This window comes from Tauraco erythrolophus, chromosome 1, assembly GCF_009769465.1.
Source record: "Tauraco erythrolophus isolate bTauEry1 chromosome 1, bTauEry1.pri, whole genome shotgun sequence".
NCBI classification, from domain to species: Eukaryota; Metazoa; Chordata; class Aves; order Musophagiformes; family Musophagidae; genus Tauraco; species Tauraco erythrolophus.
Window position 1 is genome coordinate 1,744,035 of NC_141465.1, and position 27,433 is coordinate 1,771,467.

At 57.0% G+C, this 27,433-nt stretch overlaps 3 protein-coding genes and 1 non-coding gene across 7 annotated transcripts; all 4 read left to right on the top strand.

Moving 5' to 3' along the window:
- Positions 1-604: 604 nt before the first annotated feature.
- On the top strand, positions 605-7,759 carry ATN1 (atrophin 1). Its single transcript, XM_086622634.1, has 12 exons — positions 605-631; positions 823-960; positions 1,358-1,471; positions 1,812-2,102; positions 2,176-2,652; positions 2,749-2,935; positions 3,197-3,815; positions 4,320-4,542; positions 4,656-5,373; positions 6,564-6,707; positions 6,982-7,162; positions 7,726-7,759. Exons 1-12 carry the CDS (start codon positions 605-607, stop codon positions 7,757-7,759), a joined length of 3,153 nt encoding a protein of 1,050 aa, XP_086478760.1.
- Positions 7,760-9,566: 1,807 nt separating this feature from the next.
- On the top strand, positions 9,567-9,626 carry LOC147529342 (U7 small nuclear RNA). Its single transcript, XR_015222679.1, has one exon. It is a non-coding gene; the product is annotated as a U7 small nuclear RNA (small nuclear RNA).
- Positions 9,627-9,709: 83 nt separating this feature from the next.
- Positions 9,710-10,947, top strand: C1H12orf57 (chromosome 1 C12orf57 homolog). 2 transcript variants are annotated; one of them, XM_086613106.1, is made up of 3 exons: positions 9,710-9,761; positions 10,494-10,670; positions 10,758-10,947. In XM_086613106.1, the coding sequence occupies exons 1-3, from the start codon at positions 9,710-9,712 to the stop codon at positions 10,904-10,906; spliced, it is 378 nt and encodes a 125-aa protein (XP_086469232.1). In that variant the 3' UTR covers positions 10,907-10,947. The 2 variants fall into 2 exon arrangements, with proteins under 2 accessions (XP_086469232.1, XP_086469306.1); XM_086613180.1 differs by having other exon boundaries at positions 10,494-10,583.
- A 1,468-nt stretch (positions 10,948-12,415) lies between these two features.
- Positions 12,416-26,704, top strand: PTPN6 (protein tyrosine phosphatase non-receptor type 6). 3 transcript variants are annotated; one of them, XM_086612840.1, is made up of 15 exons: positions 12,416-12,449; positions 18,027-18,149; positions 18,456-18,650; positions 21,427-21,649; positions 22,372-22,488; positions 22,656-22,769; positions 23,181-23,277; positions 23,696-23,775; positions 23,860-24,009; positions 24,120-24,251; positions 24,533-24,687; positions 24,967-25,034; positions 25,440-25,591; positions 26,279-26,376; positions 26,497-26,704. In XM_086612840.1, the coding sequence occupies exons 1-15, from the start codon at positions 12,436-12,438 to the stop codon at positions 26,603-26,605; spliced, it is 1,827 nt and encodes a 608-aa protein (XP_086468966.1). In that variant the 5' UTR covers positions 12,416-12,435; the 3' UTR covers positions 26,606-26,704. The 3 variants fall into 3 exon arrangements, with proteins under 3 accessions (XP_086468966.1, XP_086469039.1, XP_086469108.1); XM_086612913.1 differs by having other exon boundaries at positions 26,501-26,552; XM_086612982.1 differs by lacking the exon at positions 12,416-12,449 and adding an exon at positions 17,703-17,755.
- The last annotated feature ends 729 nt before the right edge of the window (positions 26,705-27,433 follow it).

Here is a 27,433-nt window from a genome sequence, read left to right on the forward strand (position 1 = left end):
GCTCTGGACTAAACAGAGTTGATTCTGTTTGCCTTGTGCCAAATCAAAGCTAAATGTGTTTGTTTTTTTTTTATTATTATTTATTATTTTTTATTTTTTTCCCCCTCTCTCTCTGAAATTAAATATACAAGAAAATGGAAATACTAAAATGATTTCAGAGGACAGTCGACATACTGATAACCATTCCTCCAAAATATTGCTGGGCCCTGACTGCCTCCCGTGGTGTGGATGTCACTTGTACAAATTGGAAATCAGAGGTGGCAGTGGCCGAATCTTTTCCCCTTCTGATGAGGATGTTTATTGAGTTTGTGGTAAAGATCCTTGTGTCTGTAAAGAATGGTTAGGGAAATGGTAATAATTTCTAGAGCAAACCACAAAAGGATATCCCGCAGTCCTCTCACTCTTTCTCCCTTCTTGTCTCCTTGTCTGCCTTTCAGGATTCCCTGGGATCTTGTTGCACTGCTGGTGTAAGTCCCTCCTCCAGAAGAACTGCTCTTGCCCATCTCCACCTCCCCAGGAACAGCTGAAGGGGGGTGCAGAGTGAGAAAAATTTATGTTTTCATCAAACCGGGCCAAGGAGAATGGGGGTCCCACACCCAAAAGAATGAAGACACGACAGAACAAGGACTCGGTATGTGAGATGGGAGAGGGGGTGGGACACTGGAGCCAGGCTGGAGCCGTTGGTTGGGACTGAGGCTCACAGCGATGCTGGTGGACATGAGTTTGGTGTAGTAGAGTGCCAGGGCATGGGGTTCAGGGGCTTTAGGGGGCAGAAGTGGAGGGAGATGCGAAGCAGGACTGATCCGGTGATCCCTCTCTTAGATGTCAATGCGGAGTGGACGGAAGAAAGAGACTCCAGGGCCCCGAGAGGAGCTCAGGTCACGGGGTCGAGCTTCCCCTGGAGGTGTCAGCACCTCCAGCAGCGATGGCAAGGCCGAGAAATCCCGACAAGCCACAAAGGTATGAGCTAATATGCCAGTGTGGGGTGCCTGAGGGCTGCCCAGACTGGGTAGGATCCGTTTGGGGATCCAGGGACGCAGACCAGAAGGGATCCACCGAGGAACCCATGCTGGCTTAGCTCTCTGGATTGGGTGGGATCTCTCATTCCTCTCATCCTCAGCATCTTGTGCTCCCCATCGTCTCCCAAGAACCAGTCTTCTGCTCGTTAGCCATTTTTAGTGCCAATTTTTGACTCGATGTTGCCCCTACCACATCCCAGTGTCCACTGTCTGCCAAGGTCTTCAACACACGTGTCGTGGTGGCTGTGTCTCATCTGCTGCAGTCTGTGGCAGCCTGGCAGGGTGGAAAGTTTCCCCATGACCTTCCCACCTCCCTGTTCTCCTGCTCTCCCTTGCAGAAGGGCCGAGTGGAGGAATCCTGCACCCCCAAAGGCAGCAAGCAGGGCCGAGCAGAAGAGATCTCGGAGAGTGAAGGGGAGGACACCAACGCTCCCAAAAAAACCAAAACCGAGGTGAGTTCTCCCTGCTGTGATTGCTGGCATGTCCTGGGTCCAGGGCAAAGGAGTCTCCTGTTCCCTACTTGAGCTGCTCACACCTGCCTGGCTCGACGTTCCTGCTGCTCGGGAGCCCTGGCACTTTGGGTTTGGCACTGCAGCTCTTCCATGGGCAGAGCTAAATGGCATCTGCCTGGCTGCAAAAAAAAACCCCACGGGGAGTGATGGCTGAGCAGATGAAGGGATGTTTTTACGTGTTATGAGGTCGTTGCTCCCAGAGAGCAAGTTCTCTGGGAACTTGGAAAGTATTGTGCGTGCTCTGGGAGGCCACTTAATGTCTTTCTCCTTCCTGCTTCAGGAGTTGCCCTGCCCTCCATCCCCATCCGATGTTGACAGCCTCGATGGCCACAGCTTCAACGATGAGATGAGCAGCGACCCACGCGACATCGACCAGGACAACAGGAGCACCTCGCCCAGCGTCTACAGCCCTGGCAGCGTGGAGAATGACTCCGACTCCTCCTCCGTGCTGTCCCAGGGGCCCTCTCACTCCTACCACCACCCTCCGCTCTTCCCCCAGAGCCCACCAGTAGCTCCGCCGCCCGACAGCCTGACCCGTCCACCTGAGCCCAGCTTTGGGATCCCCGGAGAGGTGCACCCCCAGGGACCCCCCCCCAGGGAGCTACCACTCCCAGCTGGAGGGCCAGGCCTCCCGCATTTTCCAGGCTCAAGCCCCGCAGACACCCGCCTCCTCCTCCTCCTCCTCCTCCTCCTCCTCCTCTGCGGTTGCTGCCCCTTCTGCTCCCCCTTCCTCCTCCTCTTCCTCCTCCTCCTCCTCCTCCCACGCTCCTCTTTACCCCACGGCCAACGTGGTCCAGGTTGGGGCCAAAATTGCCGGTGGAGTCGGGGGGCTTCCAGCACCGGGGGGTCGTGAGCAGACCCTCGGCGCCAAGCACAATCCGCCACCCACCACCCCCATCTCGCTGGCCTCGGTGGTCGGGGGGCTCCCCCCTCAAAAGACGCCCCCAGCCAACCCTCCGGCCGCCCCGCCGGCTTCGGCCCCTTCCTTCCCCCACGTCTCCGCCAACCTGCCTCCCCCGCCAGCCCTGCGCCCGCTCAACAACGCGGTGGCCGCCTCCAGCTCCCCGGGGATGCTCCCCAGCAGCCACCTTCCCTCGCCCCACGCCATGGGGCAGGACAAGGCGCCAGCCCTGGCCCCCTCCCGCTACCCCTACGCCCCGCCGCCGCTGCCACCCTCCAGCTCCTCTGCCCAGTACCCCCAGCCCTCCCCGGCGCAGCCCCTGCCCACTTACAGTGCCTCCTACGGCCATTCCTTCCCCCCACCCAGCGGCCTCTCCGTGTCCAGCCAGCCCCCCAAGTACACCCAGCCCTCCCTGCCCTCCCAGCCCGTTTGGAGCCAGGGGCCGCCCCCCTACAGCCGCCCCTTGGGCAACGCCGGCTCCCACCCTGCCGCCCCGTTCCCCGGCCAGCCCCCCCATCACCAGCAGCCCCCCCAGCAGCACCACCATGGCCACGGCAGCGGCGGGGGGGGAGTCTCCCCGGCAGGTGCGGCTCCCCCGCAGCCCCCCGGGGGTTACCCCCACAGCCTGGAGTCAAACAGCCATCACCCCTCCCATGCCGCCTACGGGCTGCGCCTCTACCCTCCCCACAGCCAGCCTGCTTACAGCCAGGCTCCCTCCGCCGCCGCCGCCGCGGCCCCTTCTTCCTCCTCCTCGGCCGCCTCCTCTTCCTCCTCATCCTCCTCCGCTGCCTCTTCCCAAGGAAGCTACCCCGGCATGTGCGCTCATCCCCCGGGCCAGAGTCCGGCCACCTACACCTTCCCCCCACCGCCACCCCCCTCCCCTGCCCATGGGGCCGGACCTCCGGTCACCTCTGCGGCCACCACCCTCTCCACCGTCATCGCCACCATGGCCTCCCCCTCCACGGCCCCCTACAAGACCGTCTCGCCCCCGGTACCCCCCTCGGCTGTAGCTCCCTACGGGAAGCGGGCAGCCTCCCCTGTCCCCACCTTCCAGCCCCCAGCCCCTTACAAGCCAGGCTCACCCCCAGCTTCCTCAGCCGCCCCTTTCCGGGCAGCCACCCCTCCTGGCTACCGGGTGGCCTCGTCTCCTGTGGCAGGGGGCTACAAAGCCCCCTCGCCCGCTCCCTCTGCCCCGCCACCCTTGCCGGGGAGCATGGCTGCCCCAGCCCCGCCACCGCCCCCGCTCCCCCTCAGCGCCGCGCAGATCAAGCAGGAGCCGTCGGAGGAGTACGAGCCCCCCGAGAGCCCCGTGCCGCCCGCTCGCAGCCCCTCGCCGCCCCCCAAGGTGGTGGATGTGCCAAGCCATGCCAGCCAGTCAGCCAGGTGAGGGGCAGCGGTGCGGGGGGGTCACGGGGTGTTCCCAGGCTGGGGAGGGGCACATAGGATCACAGAATCATGGAATGGGTTGGGTTGGAAGGGACCTCAGAGACCATCCAGTTCCAATCCCCCTGCCATGGGCAGGGACACCCTCCACTACACCAGGTTGCCCAAAGCCTCATCCAACCTGGCCTGGAACACTTCCAGGGATGGGGCAGCCACAGCTTCTCTGGGCAACCTGTGCCAGTGCCTCACCACCCTCAGAGGGAAAAATTTCTTCCTTATATCCAAAAATTCTTTCTAATATCCAATCTAAATCTAATGGGGCAGGGGAAGGGAGGTCACCCCAAGCGTGGGGTGCAGCTGCACCCTGTTGCCTTTTCTGTGATGCTCTTCCCTTTCCCACGGTGCCGAGCTCAGCTTTGCCTACCCCTGTCTCCATCCCCATCCCAATCCCTGCCCTCTGGCCGCCTCCTGTGCTGACAGATGTTGCCTCTCACCCCCCTCCAGATTCAACAAACACCTGGATCGTGGCTTCAACTCCTGCTCCCGCACAGACCTGTACTTCGTGCCCCTTGACGGCTCCAAGCTGGCCAAGAAGAGGGCAGACTTGGTGGAGAAAGTGCGGCGAGAGGCTGAGCAGAAGGCACGGGAAGAGAAGGAGCGGGAACGGGAACGCGAGCGGGAGAAGGAGCGGGAGCGGGAGAAGGAACGGGAGCTGGAGAGGAGCGTGGTAAGTCTGGGGGTCCCGCTGCCACCACCCTGCAGCTATGGGGGGGATGCCCGAGGACCCCCTTGGCTGCTCCCTGCTGGCACCCTGACACGGGTCTCTCTGCTCTCCCGCAGAAGATGGCCCAGGAGGGCCGGCCGGTCGAGTGCTCGTCCCTCGGGCCGGTTCCCCACCGTCCCTCCTTCGAGCAGGGCAGTGCCGTCGCGACCGTTCCTCCGTACCTGGGCCCCGACACCCCGGCTCTGCGCACCCTCAGCGAATACGCACGGCCCCACGTCATGTCCCCCAGCAACCGCAACCACCCTTTCTACGTGCCACTGGGCGCAGTCGACCCGGGCTTGCTGGGCTACAACGTGCCGGCCATCTACAGCAGCGACCCGGCGACGCGGGAGCGAGAGCTGAGGGAGCGGGAAGCCCGGGAACGAGACCTGAGGGACCGGGACCTGCGGGAACGGCTCAAGCCTGGCTTTGAAGTCAAGCCAGCCGAGTTGGAGCAGCTCCACGCCGTGCCGGCTGCTGCCATGGATCCGTTCCCACGCCATGGCGGGCTGAGTCTGCAGACAGCCCCCGGCCTTCATCCCGCTTTTCCCTTCCACCCAGGGCTGGGCCATTTGGAGCGGGAGAGGCTGGCGCTGGCAGCTGGCCCGACCCTTCGTCCCGACATGTCCTACGCCGAGCGCTTGGCGGCCGAGCGCCAGCACGCCGAGCGGGTGGCTGCTCTCAGCAACGACCCTCTGGCCCGGCTGCAGATGCTCAATGTGACACCTCATCATCATCAGCATTCCCACATCCATTCCCACCTCCATCTCCACCAGCAGGATGCCATACATGCAGGTAAGGACCCCATGGTGGTGGTGCCCTGCACAAAGCCCCGCTCTCCCTCCTGCTGCACCCACCCCCCCTGCGCTCCCTCCCTCTGGCCCTGGGGAAGCCCAAAAGCTGCCAAGACTGGACTTGGAGTCCCTGGGTCCACCTCTTCAGCCAGAAGAGACCAACATCATGGTCATTCAGCCTTGCCCTCGCTCCCATCCCACCAAAGACGCTGACATCTGTTGCAAGCATCACAGCATCTGTGAATCCGCTGCTTAGTTGGGAGCGGAGCTGTTGGCACCGTGTCCTTCCGTTCTGGATCTCTGGGGATGCAATATGAGCGCTGGGGTCCCAGTGGCTACTGGGGTGGTGGTGCTGTGGACTGTGTCCCCCACCCCATGGTCTGCAGAGGGAGTGGGAGCCCTGCTAACGACTTAAGACGAATGAAACGGTGGTGCTCCAGTTTGCTCCTGTAGTGCTTGCTGCAGATGGTGGGGTAGGATGGGATGGAGGAGAAGATGGGCTAATTATAAGGAGCTGGAGGCTGCCATCCTTCAGAATTGAGTAGTGGTCCCTTCCACTTCCACATCCTACAGGAAAGCAAAGTAAAAAGTTAAGGGACGAAAATCTCAAGGAAGCAAAAGTCCAAACTACAAAACAGTAGGAAAAAGTGCTGCACCCAGTCAGGTTCTGTGGGCGGTCAGTGGGATCCGGTGGCAGAGTCACGGACAGACACCCACTTTGAGCAACCACAACTACCCAAGAGATGGCATCAGGTACAAACGAAGGTCTGTAGCTGGGCGCCTCCAGCCAGCGCTCCTGCAGTGAGTCTAAAACACTGGAGAGAGCAGTTTCCAGCATCTGTGCTGGTGAGACCTGGGAATGGAAGCACCCAGTAGGAGTATGCGTGCGAGTGACAGTCAGGGTGGCAGGTGGGTATGGATGTGATGCAGAGCAGGTCCTTGCAGAAGCGACGTTAAGGAGCAGTACTTGTCCCCGAGGAGCGTAGGGACAGAGCTATGCCACTGGGTCACGTGAAATTCGGTGCAGGCAAAAGGAATAACACTCAGAAGGACACGGCATTGCGTTGCCTAGCCTTGAAATCATTCCATCCCCAACCTTCTCCGTGTCTGTTTTGTTGTGCCTTGCGCCTGTCCCCGTGTTACCTCTTCCAAAGCGTGGGACAACTATCTTGTGATGCCTTTTCTTCCCAGCCTCGGCTTCTGTTCACCCTCTTATCGACCCACTCGCCTCGGGATCGCACCTCACCCGGATACCGTACCCAGCTGGAACCATCCCCAACCCTCTCCTGCCTCACCCTCTACATGAGAATGAAGTGCTGCGCCACCAGCTTTTTGGTAAGGATGCTCACAGGGGCTGCTGGTCTCCTCTGAAGAGCATCAGCAGAGCTCCAAGGGGCAGGGTGGTCGTGAGGGGTCACAGGACCAAACCGTTAAAAAGAGCTTTGGGATGGTGTGGGACAGGTCTGCACTACTGGGATGAGCAAGTCCTGCACGTGGGCAGGACTGGGGAAGGAAGTGCAGTAGAGCCTTGGCTGAGCTGTGGGGCCGTGGGAGAGGATGGAGCTGTTAACGTGAACTTGTTTATTCTCTGTTTCATTTTTGGCCGCAGCTGCGCCCTACAGGGACCTGCCGGGCTCTCTCTCGGCGCCCATGTCAGCAGCACACCAGCTCCAGGCCATGCACGCGCAGTCAGCTGAGCTGCAGCGCCTGGCTCTGGAGCAGCAGCAGTGGCTTCACGCCCATCACCCTCTGCACGGCGTGCCGCTCCCGACGCAGGAGGATTACTACAGGTGCGTGGAGCTGCTCTCTCCATGGCACGGGGCGAGCAGACCACTCTGTCCTCACGAATACACCTCCAGGTGCAGCCCTGGCCTGGGGGTGGGAAAGGTGGTGGGGACAGGGAAGTGTTGCCCCTGAGATGGATAACTCGGCCTGAGCCCACGCTTGGATGCCTTGGCAGGGGTGCCACGCAGGGATGCTTTGGCACTGGGGCCCAGCTGTGGGTTGGCCACCAGGAAGGTCATTCTTGGCAAGTGGCTGTTGGGTGGTGAATCTCATGTGGGGTCTAAGCTCCTCTCCTCTGGGCGGGGGGTAAACTTGCGTGTTTCACACGTGCTAATCCAGTTCACCTCGCCAAAATACCAAACATCCGAAGGGCTGGATGCTTTTGCCAAGATGAGGCTTTCACAAATACGTGGGGAAGCGTGTGGAGAAAGAGGGGTGCAATGTTGCACCTTTTCGATAGCCTCTCCCGCTTCAAATCCCACAAAACTTCCCAAGCCAGCAGTGTTGTGTGGGACTGGATTCACTAGATTCTCTCTCACAATCACCTTGTTCCTCTGCTTTATCCTAGCCACCTGAAGAAAGAGAGTGACAAACCCCTTTAGATGGACTTCTACTGTCAATGTGACATCATCACGTCTTTCTCTCAAGAGGAGGAATGAATCAACCAAATCCTGGGGGAGGGGAAGCTGCAGAGTGACACATCCTGAGCCCACCATGCAGCAGAGTGCAAGAGAAGACGGGACAAAAAAGTGTAGGATGGCATCCTGGCAGCAGAGAGTGGAGGAGAGAAAACGGGGAGGGACTGACACACCGCTAACGGACCCGAAACGATCGGTACGTGATTTCAGCCGAGCTCTGAGGAAAAACGGAATCAGCATCGCACAGAGCTCAAAGAGACAAAGACTGACGTGAATTCGGGATGGCAGCAGCTCCATCCTTTGTTTTGGGGAAACAGTTTCATTAAATAAAAAAGTGCAGAGCATTACAGGACTTTGTGTACATGATGCTGCTGCCTTTTCTGCTTCTGCGAGGAGGAGGTGCGGCCAAGAAGCATCTCAAAACCCAACAGAGCCTTTTTTCCAGATGCCTCCTCACACCCCACCCCCCTTTAGGTGTAAGATAACTGCTTAGCGCTACGGAAGAGCAACGTGGAACTTTTTTGGATGAGCCAGAGCGGCTTCCCGTTCTCCAGCACCCCTTCAGATGCCAACAGAGCGTTACGGCACCCCTCCGAAAGCAGCCGCTGCTTGCGGAGGGACCGGTCCCAGCCATCGGGGTGCGAAGCACCGCAAGACTTTGCGAGACGGTGGCCGTGCGTTGACGGGAACGGGCACAGCCACGGGGTGCAAAGCACCAGGAGACTGTTTTTTCAAGACTGCAATCACCACCACCACCCCCTTGGAGCCCTGCCGGGAGAGCCGACGTGGCCGAGCGATACTGCATCCTGGGACTGTCTTTAAGATGGTGGCTGCCCCTTTTCCCCGTACCCATTCGAATCGATGTACTTTGACTCATGCACATCCTATTAGACGTGGCAGTTTTATGTAGCAACTTGTGACTCCTTTGCCCCCCCGCCCCCTGCGTGCGTGTCTGATTTCACAGTTGTATCTCTCGATTGGTCCCCATATATATATTTACTTAACCATTAAAAAGGAAAAGAAAACCAACTGACAACCCAGCTATGGAAAAAAAAAAAAACAAACCAACAAAAAAACCACCCAAATGAAGTTCCCCACGCACTCCCAAACCCCAACACACATTCTAATAATTTATATATATAAATATATATATGAAGCTCTTAAAAAAGGAAAAAAAAAAAAACCCACAAACAAACAAAAAAAAACCCTTCCAGAAACAAGACTCCGTTGTGTTCATTTTTTTATCGGGGCCAGGAGGGGACCTGGCCGTGCAGCGCCGCGGGGAGCGGGCAGAAACCCGCTCTCCCGGGAAAACCGGGAGAAGGGCTGGAGCGCCGGTGGCCCGCCGCGGCGGCACTTCAGGAAAGGCCGCGGAGGAGCCGGGGATCGGGCTCGGACGGCCCGCCGGGGGCTCGGAGGGGCACGGTGCCCGTGAGAGCCCCGCCGGCGGGCGGCACTGCCCGGCGCCGGGCGCGGGAGCGGCGGCGGGACGGCCGGCGAGGCCCCGCCTCGCGGGGCGGGGCTTGCGCGCCTCCGCACCAATGGGAAGCGGCTTATTTGCATAGCGCCGAAACGGCGCGGCCGCGCACGGCGTTGCGCTCCGCCGCTGCCGTGCGGGGTGGCGGGGCCCGGGGGGTGGCGGGGGGGAAGTGTGGGGGGAACGGCGGGCAGCGCAGAAGACACCGGGAGCGGGTCTCGGCGGGAGCGCGGCTCGCCCTCACCGAGGGGCGGGGCGGCGCGGAGGGGGCCCGGGCGCGGCGGCGCTGCGCGCCAGTGATTTCAGCTCTTTTAGTATTTGTCCAGTAGGTTTCCCGCGCGGCGGGAAGCCTCACCCGGCGGTCCAATGAGAGAGGAGTGGGGCGGGGCCTCGCGGCGCATGCGCGGAGTGAAGGTGCGGCCGCTCCGGGCGGCTCCATGGCGGCGTCCGCGCAGGGGGCGGCGGCGCTGACCGCGGAGCAGGCGAAGGGTGAGGGCGGGCGGTGCCCGGGCGGGCTGGCAGCTGTGCTGGGGGGTGCGGTGCCCGGGCAGGTTGGCAGCTGTGCCCCACAGCCGTGCTGGGGGTTGTGATGCCCGGGCAGGTTGGCAGCTGTGCGGTTGCGTCCTGCAGTTGCATTGGGGGTGCGGTGCCCGGGCCCCGCAGTTGCGCTGGGGGTGCGGTGCCCGGGCGGGCTGGCAGCCGTGCGGCCGTGCCCCGCAGTTGCATTGGGGGTGCGGTGCCCGGGCCCCGCAGTTGCGCTGGGGATGCAGTGCCCGGGTGGGCTGGCAGCCGTGTCCCGCAGCCGCGCTGGGGGTGCGGTGCCCGGGAAGGTTGGCAGCTGTGTCCCGCAGCTGCGCTGGGGGTGCAGTGCCCGGACCCCACAGTTGCACTGGGGGTGCAGTGCCCGGGTGGGCTGGCAGCCGTGTCCCGCAGCCGCGCTGGGGGTGCGGTGCCCGGGAAGGTTGGCAGCCGTGTCCCGCAGCCGCGCTGGGGGTGTGGTGCCCAGGAAGGTTGGCAGCCGTGTCCCGCAGCTGCGCTGGGGATGCGGTGCCCGGGCGGGCTGGCAGCCGTGTCCTGCAGCCACGCAGGGGGTGCAGTGCCCGGGAAGGTTGGCAGCCCTGTCCTGCAGCCGTGCTGGGGGGTGCAGTGCCCGGGCCCCGCAGCCTCGCTGGGGGATGCGGTGCCCGGGCAGGTTGGCAGCCGTGCGGTTGCGTCCCGCAGCCGCGCTGGGGGAGGTGATCAAGGCCTTCGGGGCGCCCGAGAACGCTCAGCGCATGGAGGAGGCGCGGGACAACGCCTGCAACGACATGGGCAAGATGCTGCAGTTCCTGCTGCCCGTGGCCACCCAGATCCAGCAGGACGTGATCAAAGCCTATGGCTTCAGCAACGACGGCGAAGGTGGGTTGTGCACCACCGGGCACGGAGCTCCGGGCCCGCCGAGGGGGCGGCGGGCACGGTGCCCCCTTCCCACCCCTTTTCTCACAGGGGTCCTGAAGTTCGCCCGGCTGATCAAGTCCTACGAGTCGCAGGACCCGGAGATCGCCAGCATGTCGGGCAAGCTCAAGGCCATGTTCCTGCCACCCATGACGCTGCCGCCGCACGGGGCTGGGACGGGCGGAGTGGCAACCTCGTGAGACCGTGGAGCTCTGTCCTGGCCCGCCAGGTCCTGGGGCTCTGGCTGGTGCCCTCCTTCCGAGGCGCAGATCCTGCCAGCCCCGAGAACGGAGGAAGGGAGGCGCTGACCCGAAAGGAATGGGCTGCTGTGTGCATGCTGGTGTGTCTGCCCGTGAATAAAAAAATTATCTTGAAAATGCCCTTGTTTGATGGATGAACGTGAGTTCAGCGGTGCTCCTCGGGCACGGGCGCTCCTCCCTGGGGCAGAGGTAATGACAGCAATGCCCACCTCACGCCTGTGCCAGTGTTTCGAGGCGCGCAGTGTGTGCCAAGTGCTGCAAAAGGTAATTGCTTCTACAGGGCTTGGCGTGAAGCCCTGGGACTTGCTCATCAAAGTGACTTTTTTTTTTTTTTAAAAAAAAAAAACACTCAACATTTCAGAGGTGCTAAGCCCTGTCTAAGAGCAAGTTTACAAATGTCCTATTTTGTCCCTAAACACGACCTTGTGCTGTTCAGCAGGTGCCATAAATGCAGCCGAGACCCCTGTCCCCAGCAGGGTCAGGGCGGTTAACGCTCCTGTTCCGACCACCGGTGCCTGCGGCTGCGTTGTTTTCCGGCGGAATGCACAATCAAACACGTTAGCCCTAAGGAAAAAGGTGGCAGAGAGATGCAGAAGGGACCGGCGCGGTGTGGGAGCAGCCTGGATTAGGGCAACATAACACAAAATTGTGTCTTTTGGGACTGAAGAGAGACAGAAGTAGTGGAGCAGCCTCGCTCCAGAGTGAGATTTGGTGTTTCCAACTCCATCCCAGTGAAGGGGCGTCAGATACATCCGCTTACAGCTTCTTGCCTTGCGTGCCCGTTGCCCTCGGAAGCGTCGGGGTCTTTGGGGAGGGCGGCGAGAACCAGGATGGCAGGGCTGGGGTTGGAGAAGTCAGGCCAGGGAGAGCAGGGAGCCACGAGCCAGGTGCGAGAGCCGCGTCCGGTGTTGCCTTCCGTGCCTTTCGGTTACGAACCAGGCAGGAATGTAGCCAGCGAGGGCGTGAGCTTAGTGGATAGGAGGCAGGAAGAGCAGGCAGTCCCTTCTGTCTCCATCCACCTCTCCCGCCTTGGCCTTCCCCCACCCCTCTAATTATTCATTAACCACAGCCCAGGAAGTGCTTTGCAAATGGTGAAAATTAAACCTTCTGCTCGAGGCCTGCGGTTTGCCTGACCTGGAGCTACCTTCTTCTTCGTCCGCCTGGGAACAGGCGGAGTTCGGGACCGTGCCCGTGCGGATCGGACCCAGGTGAGTCGCAGGAGCGCTGCCAGCTGCTCCTCCAGAGCCGTGGCACCGCCACGAGCATCCAGCCCTGCCAGGAGGGTGCGAGTCCACCCCTCCTGGCAGGGTCTTTGATCTCTCTCCCAAGACTGTCTCCAAGATACTGTCCTGATAATACCAGTATCGCTTTGTTTTCTTTAGTAGGACCCACTGGTTAAGGGCTGTGGTGCTTCCTCCACCTGCTGCTGGTAGTCCTCCATCAGTGGGGATCTGTGAGTCGAGGTCCTGATGCCATCCTGTGGGTGAGTGCCGCGAGGGCTGGTCAAGGGAAGGAAACGAGAGTTGTCGGGGAGAAAAATAAAAATACTGGCAATAGGAACTGGGCACAGAAGGGGGAAAACACACCTTCTAACAAGAGCTACGGGGTTCGTGGTGGTTTAGGTTGTTCTTGCTGTGAGTGTTGCTCCTTCTCGCTTTGATAAAGAGCAAGAAGGATTTTGCGATGCCCAGTCCGCTACGGTTACTGTGCCAGCCCTGCAGCCGCAGCATCTCCGAACGTTTTTGTACTGAGAGAAGGCAGGTGGCTGACCCTCTTTAATCCTGGTTATTTCTTGGTTTGCTGCAGTTTTTCTAGCCCTTTGTGGAACAGCAGGACATAAAATCTTGCTGGTCGGTCCAAATGGGTGCTCGGCTCTGGGGACTGCGGTGGCATGGTGTAGGGAGATGGGATGCACACTGGCATTGCTCTGTGGGAAGGATCTGGGCAACCACGGTGGTCCAGCACCGTCCTGGCGTCCCGTGGCCTGACAGAGAGCATCTAACTTGGGCAAGTCACAGGAAGGTGGTCCATCTGCCCGTTCCCCAAGCCCAGGTGGCCTTCACTCTGCTTTAACGACTGAACTACGATGCGGTTCTGTGCAGAACGGCAAAACCTCCTGTCTAAAGTCATCTCAGAAGTGACAGATGCAACGCTGATTCTCAGAAAGGTCCCAGATGAGAACCCCCAAATGTGAGGGAAGCACAAACCAACTTGCCCAATAAAGTTGGTATCTGGGCAAGAGGGTAGACAGTGTAACAGAAAGCAGTGGGTGTGATATTAAAGAGTCTGCTTTTGTAAAGGCAAATCCTGTCTTGTAAAACTGGAGTTTTTGAGGGACTTAGCAAGGCTTGTGGATAAGGGAGGTCTGGCTGATACAGTTTCCTTGGATTTCTGAAAAATGGTTTGACAAGGTTTTCCTCATCAAAGTCCTTAAATAAAGCCAAAGTAATAGAGTAAGAAAGAAGACGACGTTTTTCTTGGGTAAAGAATTAGTGGAAAATAGGAAGCTGAAGATGGGAATAAACATCCAGTTTCTACAGCAAAGGGAAGTCATCAGTGATGAGATCACAGGGGCTTCACCTGAAGTACCTGCTGTTCTGTGTATTCCCAAATGACCTGGAAATAGAGCCTGGATGGTGAGGTGAGAAAATTGGCTGATGGTAGAAAATGGTTCAGGATACCAGGGTGGGAGCTGGCTGAGTAATTGCAGAAGGACCTTATGAATAAGTGAACGAGTGGGCAATAGATTCATAGATTCATAGATTTCTAGGTTGGAAAAGACCTTAGAGATCATCGAGTCCAACCGTCCCTAATCCCCATTAAACCATATCCCTAAGTAGATCATCCACCCTATTCTTAAACACATCCAGGGATGGGGACTCAACCACCTCCCTGGGCAGCCTATTCCAGTGGCTGACAACCCTTTCAGAGAAGAAATACTTCCTAACATCCAACCTGAATCTCCCCTGACTAAGCTTATGCCCATTTCCTCTTGTTCTATCACCCAACACTACTACTAGGACAGCAGATGAAATTAAATATAGGTGTAAATCTATGTGAATGTATGTAAATATACGTAAAACAATGTTTGTGGAGAAAAGGAGTTCAAAATTCCTCTGTGAAACAATGAACTGTGAACTACTCATGACCTCTCTGGAGGAAGACTGTGATCACATACGTCTATGCAAATGTTAGCTTGGTGGCAGTGAGCAAATAGCAGAAATCGTCACTGTGTCCAGGTCTCACCAGCGTCTTGAACTCTGCAGTTCTCAGCCACCTTCACCCCGGTCTCCAAAACAACACAAGAGCAGTGGAAACGTTGAGAGGGACAGCAAACGTGCTCAGAGGTGTAGGAAAGCTCTGTGCAAAGAACACCTAAATAGGGTCGGAGTCTTCAGCCTGGGAAAGAGGTGAGGAAGGATATGAACGTTTATGGGTCTATAAAATCATGATCAGCTTGGTGGAGGTGAATCAGGAATCGGTTATTGATTTTTCTTTCTTTACAACGACCAGATGTTAATAAAAATGGGCAGGGAGAGAGATGAAGGAGAGGGTGGTTCTGCAGCTGAGCAGTGGAACTCCTTGCCGAGGGATGCTAAATTTGGTACGGATTTGATGGTTGACCCTACAAGGGCTGCAAAAAGAGGCTTGGGGAGTGCAGGGGGGAAAGAAGCTCTACACATGACCTCTTCCTCTGCCCTTCCTTCGACTGCCGTTTTGGCCTCTGGATCACCTAGTCCAGGCCCCCGCTCTCAGCAGAGCTGACCTCCAAGCTGGGTCAGGTTGCCCAGGGCCTCGTTGAGGTCAGTCCTGAACACCTCTGAGAGTGGAGGTGTCCTCAGCCTCTCTGGGCACCCATGGCAATGGCCAAACGGCCCTTTCGGGGCAGCGCCTGTGCAATTTTTCCTGATGCCTAATTGGAATTTCCCTTGCTGCAAGTGCTGCCCGTTGCCTCTCGTCCTTTTGCTGCGCACCACAGAGAAGAATCTGGCTCTAAAACCCCCAGTCCCACTCTGGGCAGTCTCAGACAGCTGGTAAATCCCTCCTTAACCATCTTTTCTCCAGGGTGAACAAACCCACCTGCCCCAGTCTCTGCTGTCCTCCAGGCTCCTCACCACCTCAGTGGCCTTATGCTGGGTTCTGCCCAGTTTCTCAGGGTCTTTTTTACAGCAGTCCAGATGAAGATGTCTTTAAACCAGCTACTTCCATTTACCTTCTGCTCTAAATTTGTTGCTGTGCCAGCCACAGCTGGGCTCCACAAAGGATTTACAAGATGAGGTCCTACCACCTAGCCAAACAGCAGCACAGGAGTAGTCTCTTTGCTGCAATCTCTCGAGCTGTTAATTATATTTAAAAAATCTTTTAGCAGCTTGGTTATAGTCTGCTGTTGCACGCTGGAGCCGTTTAGGAGACCAACCTCAAAGAGAGCACCCAATTGCTTCTCTGCTGTGATGTTTCCCTCTTCACCGGTAGTTTTTAATTAGATGGCCTGGATCAAAGACACCCAGGTGGCTTGTGCATCCATCCTGTCCTTTCCTGAGCTGAAATTCGTTCTGTAAACGGTGTGATTCGGGATTTGTATCCTCACGAATACCGACGTGGGTTACACTGCACCCTGTGGCCTGTCCTGCTGGAGGATACCGAATTGTGTGGGTTTGATGCTAACTCACCCTTTCTATTCTGAGCTGGACTCTTTGCTACCTGGTTCTTCTCCTCTTCCCCTGTGTCACGCTGAAGTTCTCTTCCTTGGACAGATTTTCTGCTCCAGCCAGTTCATAATACGTAGGAATGCCTAGGTTTTAGTTTTTGTCTGCAGTGGCTCCATATCAGCCCTACATAATCTAATATATTTTTGATATCAGGAAATCTCTTTTGGGACTTCTGCCCAGAAGTTCCTGTTGTTTCTGTCCTACCACTAAACAATATTTGTTTCCTGGGCCAGTGCTAGTCTGGCTCTGCTCTAGGTGCAGTCTTTTAGGTCCAACTTCTACAACTTTGTGTGGAAGTTGTTGCCTTGAGCCACAGCTCTCTGTGCCTTTAAAGTCTCTTTTTTTTTTATTTTAATTTTATTTTAATATCAGTTTTAAGCCAGTGCAGCTGGATCCCTACAGCTCACCGCATCCCAGCTCATGGTGTGTGTGAAACCAGAAGCATTTCAAAGGAAGCTGGTGGAGATGCCTGGGCTGCCTTTCTAGCAACGAAGCTCAGCTTCCTGCTGGGCTCTCCTGCACTTCCCTTTGTCATTGGTTTTTGTCTTGCCCTTGAGTTTGGCCTCGGTCATTGCTCGCAGCCTCTTCAGCTTTTTGCAGGATTTCCCAGCCTGGCGGCGTGCACGGAAGTCTGCAGCTGCTGATACTTGAAACAAGCAAGTCTCTCGCCGTTCCTGCTGCCCACACCACCCCCAGGGAGGCTGAGATGGCCCCAGGGAAGAGCCTGGCTCCTCTGCCAGCTGGATCACCCTCTTTGGCCACTGCTTAGCTCCCATTCTTTCATGAGACCTGCAGACCTTGAAACCAGTGCTGTAGAATCATAGAATGGTTTGGGTTGGAAGGGACCTCAAAGATCATCCAGTTCCAACCCCCCTACCATGGGCAGGGACACCCTCCACTACACCAGGTTGCCCAAAGCCACATCCACCCTGGCCTTGAACACTGCCAGGGATGGGGCAAAGGAGAAGGGCAGTCACGGGCTGTAGCTGGAAATGGCTGGGTATCTGCAAACAATTAGTTTTCTTTCTTTTTGACTGGTTGTCCAAGGTGCTGTAGTCCCAGCATGCCGTACTGGGATCTCGAAGGTCCCAGGCTAAGCTCTCTTGGCACTGTGTGGGCCCTCTGTAGGTGGTAGCTGTTTGCCCTGCTCTCTGTCTGCTTTTCTGGGCAGCTTCTGCACCACCTCCCACCCTGCCCCTCTCGAGCTACCGCTGCTCGTGGCAGTCGCGTCCCTCGGCGGGCTGTTTTTTCAGGAAGGTGGTGGTGTGCTCGGAGTTCTAGCCTGAGCCTTGACCTCTGCATTTGCACGGATGCCCGCTGTGGCTGTATAGGATACTCACCTGCCCAGAGGGTTCACTGGTGAGCAGAGCCAAGCTGTGTGGCTGGGTGGGCACAACCTGTAGTAGGGTACTAGTAGGGTGCTTCATTGCTCGATGTGCTGCCCGCTTCAGCCTTGCAGGTGTGCGGGTGACCCCAGGCAGCTGTGGTCCCCTTGGTGTAACGGAAGGGGCATGGGGGTGGGAAGTACTCATGGCTCTCACTGACCTTTTGGGGAAGAAGGGGAACAGAGGACGGGCAGAGCTCGGTTTTGTGAGCACGGCTGGAACCCGAGATCCACTTGTAGAGTCAACCCTGGTGTGAAAAAAGACCGGGAGCCAAGAATAACAGGGGGGATGGGGAGGAAAGACGCAAAAGGAGAAGCAGAAGTGTGTGCAAAGCAGCTTGGGGCTGGGGAGTCGATGGCTCAGAGCGCTTCCTGTTCCTGGAGCCGCGCGTGCCCGGCTGCGCGCTGGCTTGCGCCCGCCGGTGCCCAACAGCACTGAGCAGGGGGCCAGGGATCAAGGCACATCTCCAGAGACGGGTGGATGGAGAGGGTCTGAATGGACTGACGGTAGACACCCAGAGAGATACATGGCCAGCTCCCAAGAGGTGCAGGAACAGCTTGGCGTTGGGTGCTCCAGCGCAGACCTCCGACTTCCCTTTTCTCGCCAGCGCGAGCTGATTTTTTCCTCTGTGTTTTTTGAGTTGCTTTGGTGGGAGCCACTTGGCCCCTTCTTCTTCTACCCTCCAGGATGGTGAGGTAAGAAAGGCTGAGAAGTGTATGTGTGTAAGGAGGGGGACCAGGAGAGTAGGACAGGTCAAAGAGGGGATCATCCTGGAAGTTGTATCTCAATGGAAACCTTTCATAGGCTGGGGGAGATAGAAAGTAGGAATGGATGCAGCTGCTGGCTGTCACCCGTGTAGGTGTCTCTTAGGGATGCTGAACGGGGGCCATTCTTCACTGCACAAGTCTCCCCAACAGTGCCTGGCCTTTTTTATTCACTTGGTCTTGTTTTTGTCTCCTCTGCTAGGTGGTTTCACCGTGACCTGAGTGGGCTGGAAGCCGAAGCCTTACTGAAGGGACGAGGTGTCCATGGGAGCTTTCTGGCCAGACCCAGTCGGAAGAATCAGGGGGATTTTTCTCTTTCAGTCCGGTAAGTGACTTGGACCCCAACTTCTGTCTTTCCAGGGTTACATACGCAGAATGCTTAGATCCTTCTGTGTCCTGTGGCATTGTCTTCATCCTTTCCTTATTCCTTCGAGTTCTTTCCAAACTGTAAAAGGACCCGAGCTTCCCAGCATCTTCTAGACCCTCCCTCAAGTTGCCCCAGGAGCTTCTCTTTCCAGTCATCTCCTTTCACGGGGATGGTTTGCTCTGGTTCCACGGCAGAGGTCATGCAGAACGTTTTCTGCCCCTTTTCCATTCACCTCACTGGACTGCTCTGTGCCTCATCCCGCAGGGTTGGTGATCAGGTAACCCATATCCGCATCCAGAATACCGGGGATTTCTATGACCTGTACGGAGGGGAGAAGTTTGCCACCTTGTCAGAACTGGTGGAGTACTACACGCAGCAACAGGGCTCGCTGCAGGACAAAGATGGAACCATCATTGACTTGCGATACCCGCTCAACTGTTCTGACCCCACTACGGAGAGGTACGGAGAAAGCAAAGCAGCTGATGTGTCTGTGATGAGACCTCCTCTGTGTTTCGTGACCTTCTTTCCACCCCGCCTGCGTCCCCAGGGCAAACCCTCCAGAAAGCATCTCCTGCCTCCCCTAACCTCCCATGCTTCCGCAGGGGCAGCATCCCCAGGAGCAGCTGGGCACACCTTGACCCATCACAGCAGACCGAACAGGGCTCTGTTTTGCTTCTGGTTTCCTGTTGCCTTTGCTATTTATATACTGTTCCTAAAAAAGAAAGGTTGTGGTGCCAGTTATGGGTTTGCAGTGGTCCGTAGAGTGCCATGTTACGTGGAAGCCCTCAGCCTTGCCCAGACCTCCTTGGTTGTTTCAGACCTGGGTGGCTCACCTAGGGGAGAGCGGGACCACGGTCCCCTGCTGTTCCTAGCCCGCTTAGTCTCCTTCCCGTCCCCGCTTTGCATATGTCTCTGACACTGAGTTCCTAAATCAAATCAGGTGGTTTTGCCCTCTTCGTCACGCCGTGCTCTGGGGCGGACAGGTCCTCCCTGCACACCTGGAGATGGGGAGCAGAGATGGTGCAGGTGAAGCACTGGGGTACACCGCTGCTGGGACCAGGACCAGGCTGCAGAGGGGCTGGGGTCTGCACTGGCCGTCCTCTCCGCTCGAGCCCGTTGGCTTGTTGGGTTGTGGCCCTGCAGTTTCCTCTCTTCCTCCCTGCGGTTGGAAACTTCTGCCCCCCCCCCCAGGCTCTTACGAAAGCTCCTCTCACTCTCTCCCCAAGTGATTTTCCATCACGTGGCTTTGAAGAGCTGGGCTCCACTGGGGGAAGGGAGGGGGGAACGGCACCCATTAACCCCTTCCTACCTGTGGAGAGGAGGCCTGGAGACCTTTGATGAGCAGGAGAAGTCAACCCTTCCCCGGGGGGCATCCGAGCACGGGCACATGGTGGCCGAACGCTTCCTTGGGAAGAAGGTTCGGAAATTACCGCCTGCCGCGCCGTGAAAGTTTCCAGTTTCAGTTCTTGGGAACAGATAGCCCTGGCAATGTGCAGTTGACCATAGACACCAGTAGCACTCCAGGCCTTCGCTGTTAGCTGCTCCGTGGGCAGCGAACCTGCTCCCGCAGCTCCGACCACGCCGGCTCGTCTGCGGCGCATCAGCCTGGCTGGCACTTGTCGCGGCACCTGCACCCCGCGGGAGCAGGGACGGGTGTTGCAAGTCAGTCTGATGCAACAGCTCCCTGGTTTTGAAATGCTCTTCAGCGGGGGAGATGGCTGAAACGGCTTTGTCTCCAGCTGCCGAGGCAGCTCCGTGGAAGTGGACGGAGATGCAGGGAACAAAGCCTTCAGCTGGCACAGCAGCCGTGCTGCAAGGGTCCCTCAACACGGAGCCCAGAAACATGGCTCCAGCTGGAGATGGGGATGTGCCAGGACCAGAGGGGCCTGATTGAGCCATCCCTGACACCGAGCTGGGAAGGCGGGAAGGGGCCGGGGCAGGAGCACCAGGGCTGTGGTGGCCCCTGGGCTGAGATGGGTCTGGACTCGGTAGAGGGTCCACCAGAAAATGGGTACCAGGAGGAGTGGGATGATTCAGAGCATCTCCCAGCTCGCAGCTTTCTACAATTTGCATCTCTAGCTCCAGCTTCCAAGGGAGTTTTGTGGAGGCAGGACAGCGTTTCAGTGAACATGGCCTTCCACATGTCTACTTGGCAGCTCCAGCAGTGCCCCCACGACCTTCTGGTGTGGTCCAAAGAGCCTGTGGAGCTTGGGACAGGCGTGAGGAGCTAGAGGGTCTTCCCAGAGACAACCTGGGCCATCCGGAGTTTCTGCAGGGAGAGGCCAGGGTTGTCCTGTCTCCCAGCCTGCTTCTGGTGACCGTCACTTGCACTCACACCACACAGTGCAGTGAGATCCCACCAGGCAGGCACAAACCTGAGAGCTTTGTAGGTGGGAAGGGGCTTGGCAGCAGCCGTGCCATCTGCACCCTCTGTGCCCTGGGTCCAGCCCTGCGGCAAGGCAGAGAGCACTGGTCAAACTGGGGGGATGCTCCTCACCTTGTGCTGAGAGGTGAGAAGGAGCTGCTGTCCGGGTGTTTGCACTGGGGAGAGGAACGTGCACAGGGATCAACAACAGTGATAAGTACCAGAAGCAGAATACGGGCTCCAGCTGGCTCCTGGTGTTCGCTCCCATGGCTCCGATGTGCCCGGAGAATGGGAATTGTCCTTTGATTGAAGAGGTGATTGCGTTTCAGAAAGAAGGGTCGCTGAGATGGTTCTTTAATGGATCTGATCTCAACACAGCCATCTGGGGGCTGCTGAATCTGGTGGGAGAGTTTCTGACTCCCTGGGGGTTTGGTTTTGTTTCCCTGGTGTTTGAGTTTCGGAAGGCTGGAATCCCAGTAATGCTGGGAGGTGCCGAAACCCACAGACTACACTCCCCAAACTGGTCTTCAAGCCAGCAAGCGTGTCTTACCTAAGCTCATGCCTGTCACACAACTGGGTCACACTTGGTGCTTTCTCACTGTGTCCTCTGGCACCAGCGTTCTGCTCCCGGGTCCCTTCTACCTCCGCTTCATCCCTTGCCCTTTCCTTTTCTTGCCAGCTCTCTGCTTCTTTCTGTCTCATCTGCTTTTCCCCAAGATCCTGCTCCTCCCTTGGTTTCCTCTCTGTCTCCCCCTTCCTTTCTTCCTCCCTCATCCTTCCCCAATGTTGTTGTCCTTCACTTACCAGCTCCAAGGCATCCACTTACCTGCATCTCTCCTTCTCCTCTGACCCTCTCTTGTTTTTCCCTAGATGGTACCATGGGCATCTGTCAGGCTCTGCAGCTGAGTCGCTTCTCCAGGCCAAAGCCACCCCTTGGACCTTCTTGGTGCGGGAGAGCCTGAGCAAACCTGGGGATTTTGTCTTGTCTGTCCTCACCGACCAGCTTAAACCAGGCTCTGATGCTCCACCAGCTGGGGCAACCAGTGCCCCCAAGGCCCGGCTCAAAGTCACGCACATCAAGATCATGTGTGAGGTGAGCAGTTGGGTGAGCAGAAGGAGAGGGAGTGGAAGAGGTCTCTGCTGATCATGTCCTCAAAAGCATGGGCCCTCAGTCAGTTTGATTGCCACCAGCAGTGTTTCTGAATTTGGATCAAAGTGCTGTCACCTTGCAGGTTCCTTATGTCCTTGCCCCAGCCTGGGTGACCATGGGCAGTGCTGGGTGCTTGGACTCAAGAGGAAGAGCAGGGCTCTGCGTGACCGAGAGCTCCAGAACAGGTTGTTGGTGGTGAAAGAGAGAGGAGGGGTCACAGTCTCATTACAAGTTCATCAAAAGAGTTAAAATCTCTTGGAGGAGGAGGACGGGCATCTGCAAGGCCTCCACGCTTAGTCTGAAGGGTGTTACCAACCTGGCTGTCAAAAGTCCTCCTGTTTCTTTCCCATGGAATGATGCAGAGAGTGGAGAGAGATTTCAAGGACAGGAAGCAACTGACCTTAAATGAGACCTGAGGGCGATGTACCTTCTCTGGGCTTTCACCTGCTGAGAACAGGACTTGGTTCACCGTGCTGAGAACTTCGTGTTCTCAGGGCAAACCCCCATTTGTCCTCCCTGCCAGAGGAAACGCTTTTCTAGATGGCCCAGAGTGGTGCCTACGGCTTTGCACCTCGGCGTTGCCGGTTCCCTGAGCATCATCAGCTTTGTCTGTAGGAACGTTACGAGTGGGATGTTACACCATGTTACACCATTCCTCCGTTTAGAACGGGCGCTACACCGTTGGAGGTGCCGAAACGTTTGACAGCTTGGCGGATCTGGTGGAGCACTTCAAGAAGACTGGAATCGAGGAGATGTCTGGCTCCTTTGTGTACCTGAAGCAGGTGAACCCCGTTTCCTCTGTTTCCTAGGGATCTTTTGGAGGGATTCACTTGCTCTTTGTTTCTGCTTTGTGTCCCTCTCCAGCTTTCCTCCACAGCACGCAGAGGAGACTTTGCTCTCTGACAGCATCCTTCTCTCGTGCCAACCCGTTGTGTTTTCCCTTCCCCAGCCCTACTATGCTACGAGGGTGAATGCTGCTGACATTGAGAACAGGGTGCAGGAGCTGAACAAGAAGAGTGTATCTGAGGAGACGTCCAAGGCTGGATTCTGGGAGGAATTTGATGTAAGAAACTGCTGGGGTCATTATTCTGGCTTTTTGGGAAGTCCTTCTGCACTACCTCATTCTCCAGCCTTGATTTCTTCGTGGACACAAACTTCCCAGGTGTCTTGTAAATTCTTGTCAGTTTATCTCTGAAAGGAGTCTCTGTTTGGAACCTGTTCCTCTGGGGATTGAGTGCCATCTTTAAGTGAACCCAGTGAGGTAGAAATGTGGTTTTTCATGGTTGGGAGAATGAGTCGCCAAGACAGTAAGGGCATAAACACTGGACTTTTCAAGTCTAGGTTTGCTTTTCACTTCCTTGCTCCCCCACGAGCATGCCCGTGTGTCCTCGGAGTCACCACTGTCCCTCTGAGCGCCCACCTCCCCTGTCGTACATCGTGACCTTGACATGACTGTTGTCTCTTCTGCTCTCAGAGTCTGCAAAAACAGGAAGCCAAGCACCTCTTTGACCGTCACGAGGGTCAGAGACCTGAAAACAAGAGCAAGAACCGATACAAGAACATCTTGCCCTGTGAGTCTTGCTTCTCCACTGTAGAATAAAAACGCAAATAGACACGGACAGGCAATGAAGAGCTGTCCAAGTCATTCCTGGCCCTGCCTTAGCCTGCTCTGTCCTCCAGAGTGGGTGGCGAGGTGCGTGGCACGGAGGATTTAATAGCTGGTGAGAGAGGTCATGGCCTTTTCGTGTCCTTGAAGGAAGGAGAGGGTGGTGCATCAGACTCATTAGCTTCTCATGGTGCATCGCAGGGATGGAGAGATGGGAGGACAGGGTGGGATTGGTCTGACCCCGGAGAAGAAGAGGTGAAAACGTGGGGCAAGCTGCCAGCGCCGGGTGACGTGAATGAGGAGATGCGGGGCAGCGAAGGAGCTTCACGTGGCCGGGCACAGAGCGTCTCATGGTTCTGTTTGTTCTTTCACTGCAACCCCAGTTGATCACTCCAGAGTCGTCCTCCAAGGAAGGGACCCAAATATCCCTGGATCTGACTATATCAATGCCAACTACGTCAAGGTGAGACTCTTGGAAGCTGGCTGTAGGCCCGCAATGGGGGAAGGGCTGCTGCAGCTCTCCTGACCTTCCCCTGTCCCCGCTCAGAACAACCTCATCAGCCCCGATGAGCGCACCAAGACCTACATCGCTAGCCAGGGCTGCCTGGATGCCACCGTCAATGACTTCTGGCAGATGGTGTGGCAGGAGAACACGCGCATTATCGTGATGACCACGCGGGAGGTAGAAAAAGGGCGGGTAAGCAGCAGTTTGTGGGTGTCCTGGAGCTGCCCTCCTTTCCCCTTGCTCTGCTCTTTCTCCTTTTCCTGCCTTCTGCCCGTCCTCACCTTGCCCTCTCTGCCCCACAGAACAAATGTGTGCCCTACTGGCCGGAGGTGGGCAGCACGAAGGAATATGGTCCCTACCTTGTGAAGAACGCTGGGGAGCACGACGCGTTGGAGTACAAACTCCGGCACCTCTGCGTGTGTCCGACGGATAACGTGAGTGCGCCTGGTGGAGGGCTGCCGTGGAGCCCGTGGGTCGGGTGGGCACTGGATGTCTGATGTGTGCTGGGTGCTGTGGTGATGCTGCTGTTGATGCTGATGCTGCTGTTAATGCTGTTCTCGGGGTTGCTGTTCCCACACGGTTTGGGCTGGAATCATACTGGTGGAATCACCGAGAAGCATGCAGAAGACAGAGATGGCCTCTGGCTTCGGACCCACCTCTCCCTGGGCTGGGACCAGGTTGCAGTTTTACCAGTGGGGTGTTTTGGTATTACCAGGGTAAGGCAGTGCGTGAGATTTGGCACTACCAGTACCTGAGCTGGCCTGACCACGGCGTGCCCAGCGAGCCAGGAGGAGTGCTCAGCTTCCTCGACCAAATAAACCAGAAGCAGGAGAGCATGCCAGGTGCAGGACCTGTTCTGGTGCATTGCAGGTTGGTACAGAGGCTGGGGCTTGATGCATTCTCCATCCTTCATATGGGATGGAGTGTGGAAAGTCTGTCCTGCTGGTCCAGCTCTTCCGCCGGCCTTGAAGCATATGTCAGCCCTGAGATTTGCTTTTCCCCTTTGACGCCCCCAAACCAAACTCTCTGCCTGTTGACCCCCCGTCTCTCCCGCGGCGTTGCCGAACAGCCACTCCCAGTGCCGCATCCTTCCCAAGAATCATCTGCCTTTTGTTTCAGCAGCTGTATTGCTCTGTCCTCTTCTTGCAGTGCTGGGATCGGCCGCACTGGGACCATCATCGTCATCGATATGATAGTGGAAGCGATCTCCACCAAGGGTAAGAGGACCCCAAAGTGTCTTGGATTGGCCTACCCAGTAGGGCTGTGCCCTCAAGTCCAGCTGCAAAGGGATGGAAACTGTCAGGTGTCAGTGGGAGAGATCCTGTCGCAGCCCTGGGAAGGTGGTGCTGTCCTTGCTGGGTCTCTGCACCGTATCCACTTGCTGTGGTTTCAGCCTTCCCTGAGCTTGGGCTCTTCCTCCAAGGCCAGACTTGGAAGATGCTGAGCAGGAAGGAGGGATAGAAGGTCCATACAGGAGTAAAGAGTATGGAGGGAGGTGGAAGCTTCTTGGCCGACCTCCACTGTGACTGCTTTTGGTGGAGAACTGGGAGAGGGGAGGTCAGTGCCATAAGCTACGAGGCTTACGAGAAGTGTCCATAAGCTTTCCTGGTGCCCCTTGCTAGGGCTGGACTGTGACATTGACATCCAGAAGACCATCCAGATGGTGAGGGCCCAACGCTCAGGGATGGTGCAGACGGAGGCCCAGTACAAGTTCATCTACATGGCCATCTGCCAGTTCATAGAGACGACCAAGAAGAAGCTGGAAGTTATCCAGGTGAGAATGCTCTCCTGGGAGTCTGGCCCGGAACCCACGCGCTGTTCACCGAGGTTTAAGCTAGAACTGGGACCGACATAGGCTACAATGGTGCACCAAGATCTGAGTCCCTGTTTCTCCCTCCAAACTCCAGGGGACACCATCAGCAGCTCAAGCACCAACCCCTTCTGAGCTGCTCAACAGCTGCAAGTTTTGATGCGGTTATTTCAGCCGCGTCCTGTGTCATGGCCCCACCAAGTGCTGTTTTCTTACAAGCTGAATCTGACAAAGACTTTGCCCTCTCCTTTCCTCTTTGTCTTTCTGCAGTTGCCTCCCAAGCCCTTGTGGAATGGATTTTCTCCTGCTAGCTGATAAGTGGCACCTTCTCTCTCTCCTTGTAGCCTCTGGCAGCATCTCCTAGCTGCTGCTGTCTGTTTAGTATTCTTCAGCTGACTTGTGGCTCTCCCAGGCATTCCAGTGCCTCTGGAAGTTTGTTGCCCCACTGTTCACCCCTGTGCAAGGACACGTTTGCATCTCTGCTGCTCACCTCTGTGACAGCAGCGGGCAGAGTGCGCTGAGGACTTCAGCAATCCCCCGAGATCCACTGAGATCCTAGTGTGAAGCATGGTTAGACGGCCAGAACCCTTCACGATGCTCCATGCTTCTCCCAGACCACGCTCTTCTCAGCTTGTTTTTTCTCTCCTGTAGTCTCAGAAGGGCAAGGCGACCGAGTCGGAGTACGGGAACATTGCCTACCCCCCTGCCATGAGGAACGTGCATGCCAAGGTTTCACAAAAATCCTCCAGGTAGGAGCTCACCTAAACCAGAGGCTCAGCCATGCCTGCCCCTGGCAACAGTCTCCCTGCTGGCTTGGCTGGCTTTTTCCTCTTGCTCACTTTTTCCCTTGTTTTTCCCTGGTCTTCCAGGCAGAAAGAGGAGTCAATGATTTACGAGAACTTGGGGAAAAAGGAGGAGAAGGTGCGGAAACAGCGCTCCTCAGAGAAGAAGCTGAAAGGCTCACTGAAGAAGAAATGAGTAGGTTGCAGGTAGCCCCATGGAGGTTCTGCACCTGGGGGGGGCAGGACTGGAGCTCACATCCACATTCCTTGCTCTTGGACTGGGTCCAGGCCTCCCCCTCCTCCTCCGTGCCACCCTTCGGTGCCCTGAACCGGACCGCGTTCCAGCTCAGCCGACCGACCGCATGCCCCTTGCCCGTGCTGGCCAGCGCAGCCTCCTGCTGCCCCCTCATCAGTCATTAACAGGAAGACGAAACCCACTCCCCTCTTCCCCTTCTCACCCAGCACCGGGGCCCAGACTCACCTCTGCTGTGCCAGCTTCAGCTGGTTTCTTGAGCCAGAGCTAAGGAAGCTCTTCACGGGGGCGACAGCTCTGCCCACCGCGACGAGCCAGAGCTCAGCCTGTCGGTGTTCCCCGGAGCCTCATCTTTTAAAAATCCGGAGCTTTTGGCCCATTTCAGCTCAGCTCCTCTGCAATTCAACAGGAAACCTCCTCTTGCCCTCCCTAATACCAACCCTCTGCCCTGCAACCCTTTTTTTATTCAATCCTTTGGTTGGACGCTGTAAATACACCAGAATCGGATGCGATTTGGCCATGTGTTCTCCTTCGTTTGTAAATAAACGTGTATTTGTTTGAATACCGAGTCCCAAAAGGTTTTTTTTTTTTCCTATAATTTCTCTTTGAGTACAGCTGTACTCCTGGCTTCATTTGCAGCCCTGCAAAGACTTACAAGAATGGCTCTAGCTTAGTTCCCATCACTTCCTGCAGCCTCTGGAACAGAAGCCGTGGCCGGTTACCAGCTCCTTGCCGTGAGACTCGAGCGTTGGTAGCTGTCAGATAAGTGAG

Bases quoted from the DNA above. Each gene is read 5' to 3' on its own strand.
- C1H12orf57 (XM_086613106.1), top strand. From the start codon at position 9,710: ATGGCGGCGTCCGCGCAGGGGGCGGCGGCGCTGACCGCGGAGCAGGCG. The intron at 9,762-10,493 runs GTGAGGGCGGGC...TGCGTCCCGCAG, and splicing joins GACCGCGGAGCAGGCGAAGG to CCGCGCTGGGGGAGGTGATC. The intron at 10,671-10,757 runs GTGGGTTGTGCA...CTTTTCTCACAG, and splicing joins CTTCAGCAACGACGGCGAAG to GGGTCCTGAAGTTCGCCCGG.
- ATN1 (XM_086622634.1), top strand. From the start codon at position 605: ATGAAGACACGACAGAACAAGGACTCG. The intron at 2,653-2,748 runs GCGCCAGCCCTG...TCCCCGGCGCAG, and splicing joins ACGCCATGGGGCAGGACAAG to CCCCTGCCCACTTACAGTGC. The intron at 3,816-4,319 runs GTGAGGGGCAGC...ACCCCCCTCCAG, and splicing joins CATGCCAGCCAGTCAGCCAG to ATTCAACAAACACCTGGATC.
- PTPN6 (XM_086612840.1), top strand. The intron at 18,651-21,426 runs GTACGGAGAAAG...GTTTTTCCCTAG, and splicing joins TCTGACCCCACTACGGAGAG to ATGGTACCATGGGCATCTGT. The intron at 25,592-26,278 runs GTGAGAATGCTC...TCTCTCCTGTAG, and splicing joins AGAAGCTGGAAGTTATCCAG to TCTCAGAAGGGCAAGGCGAC.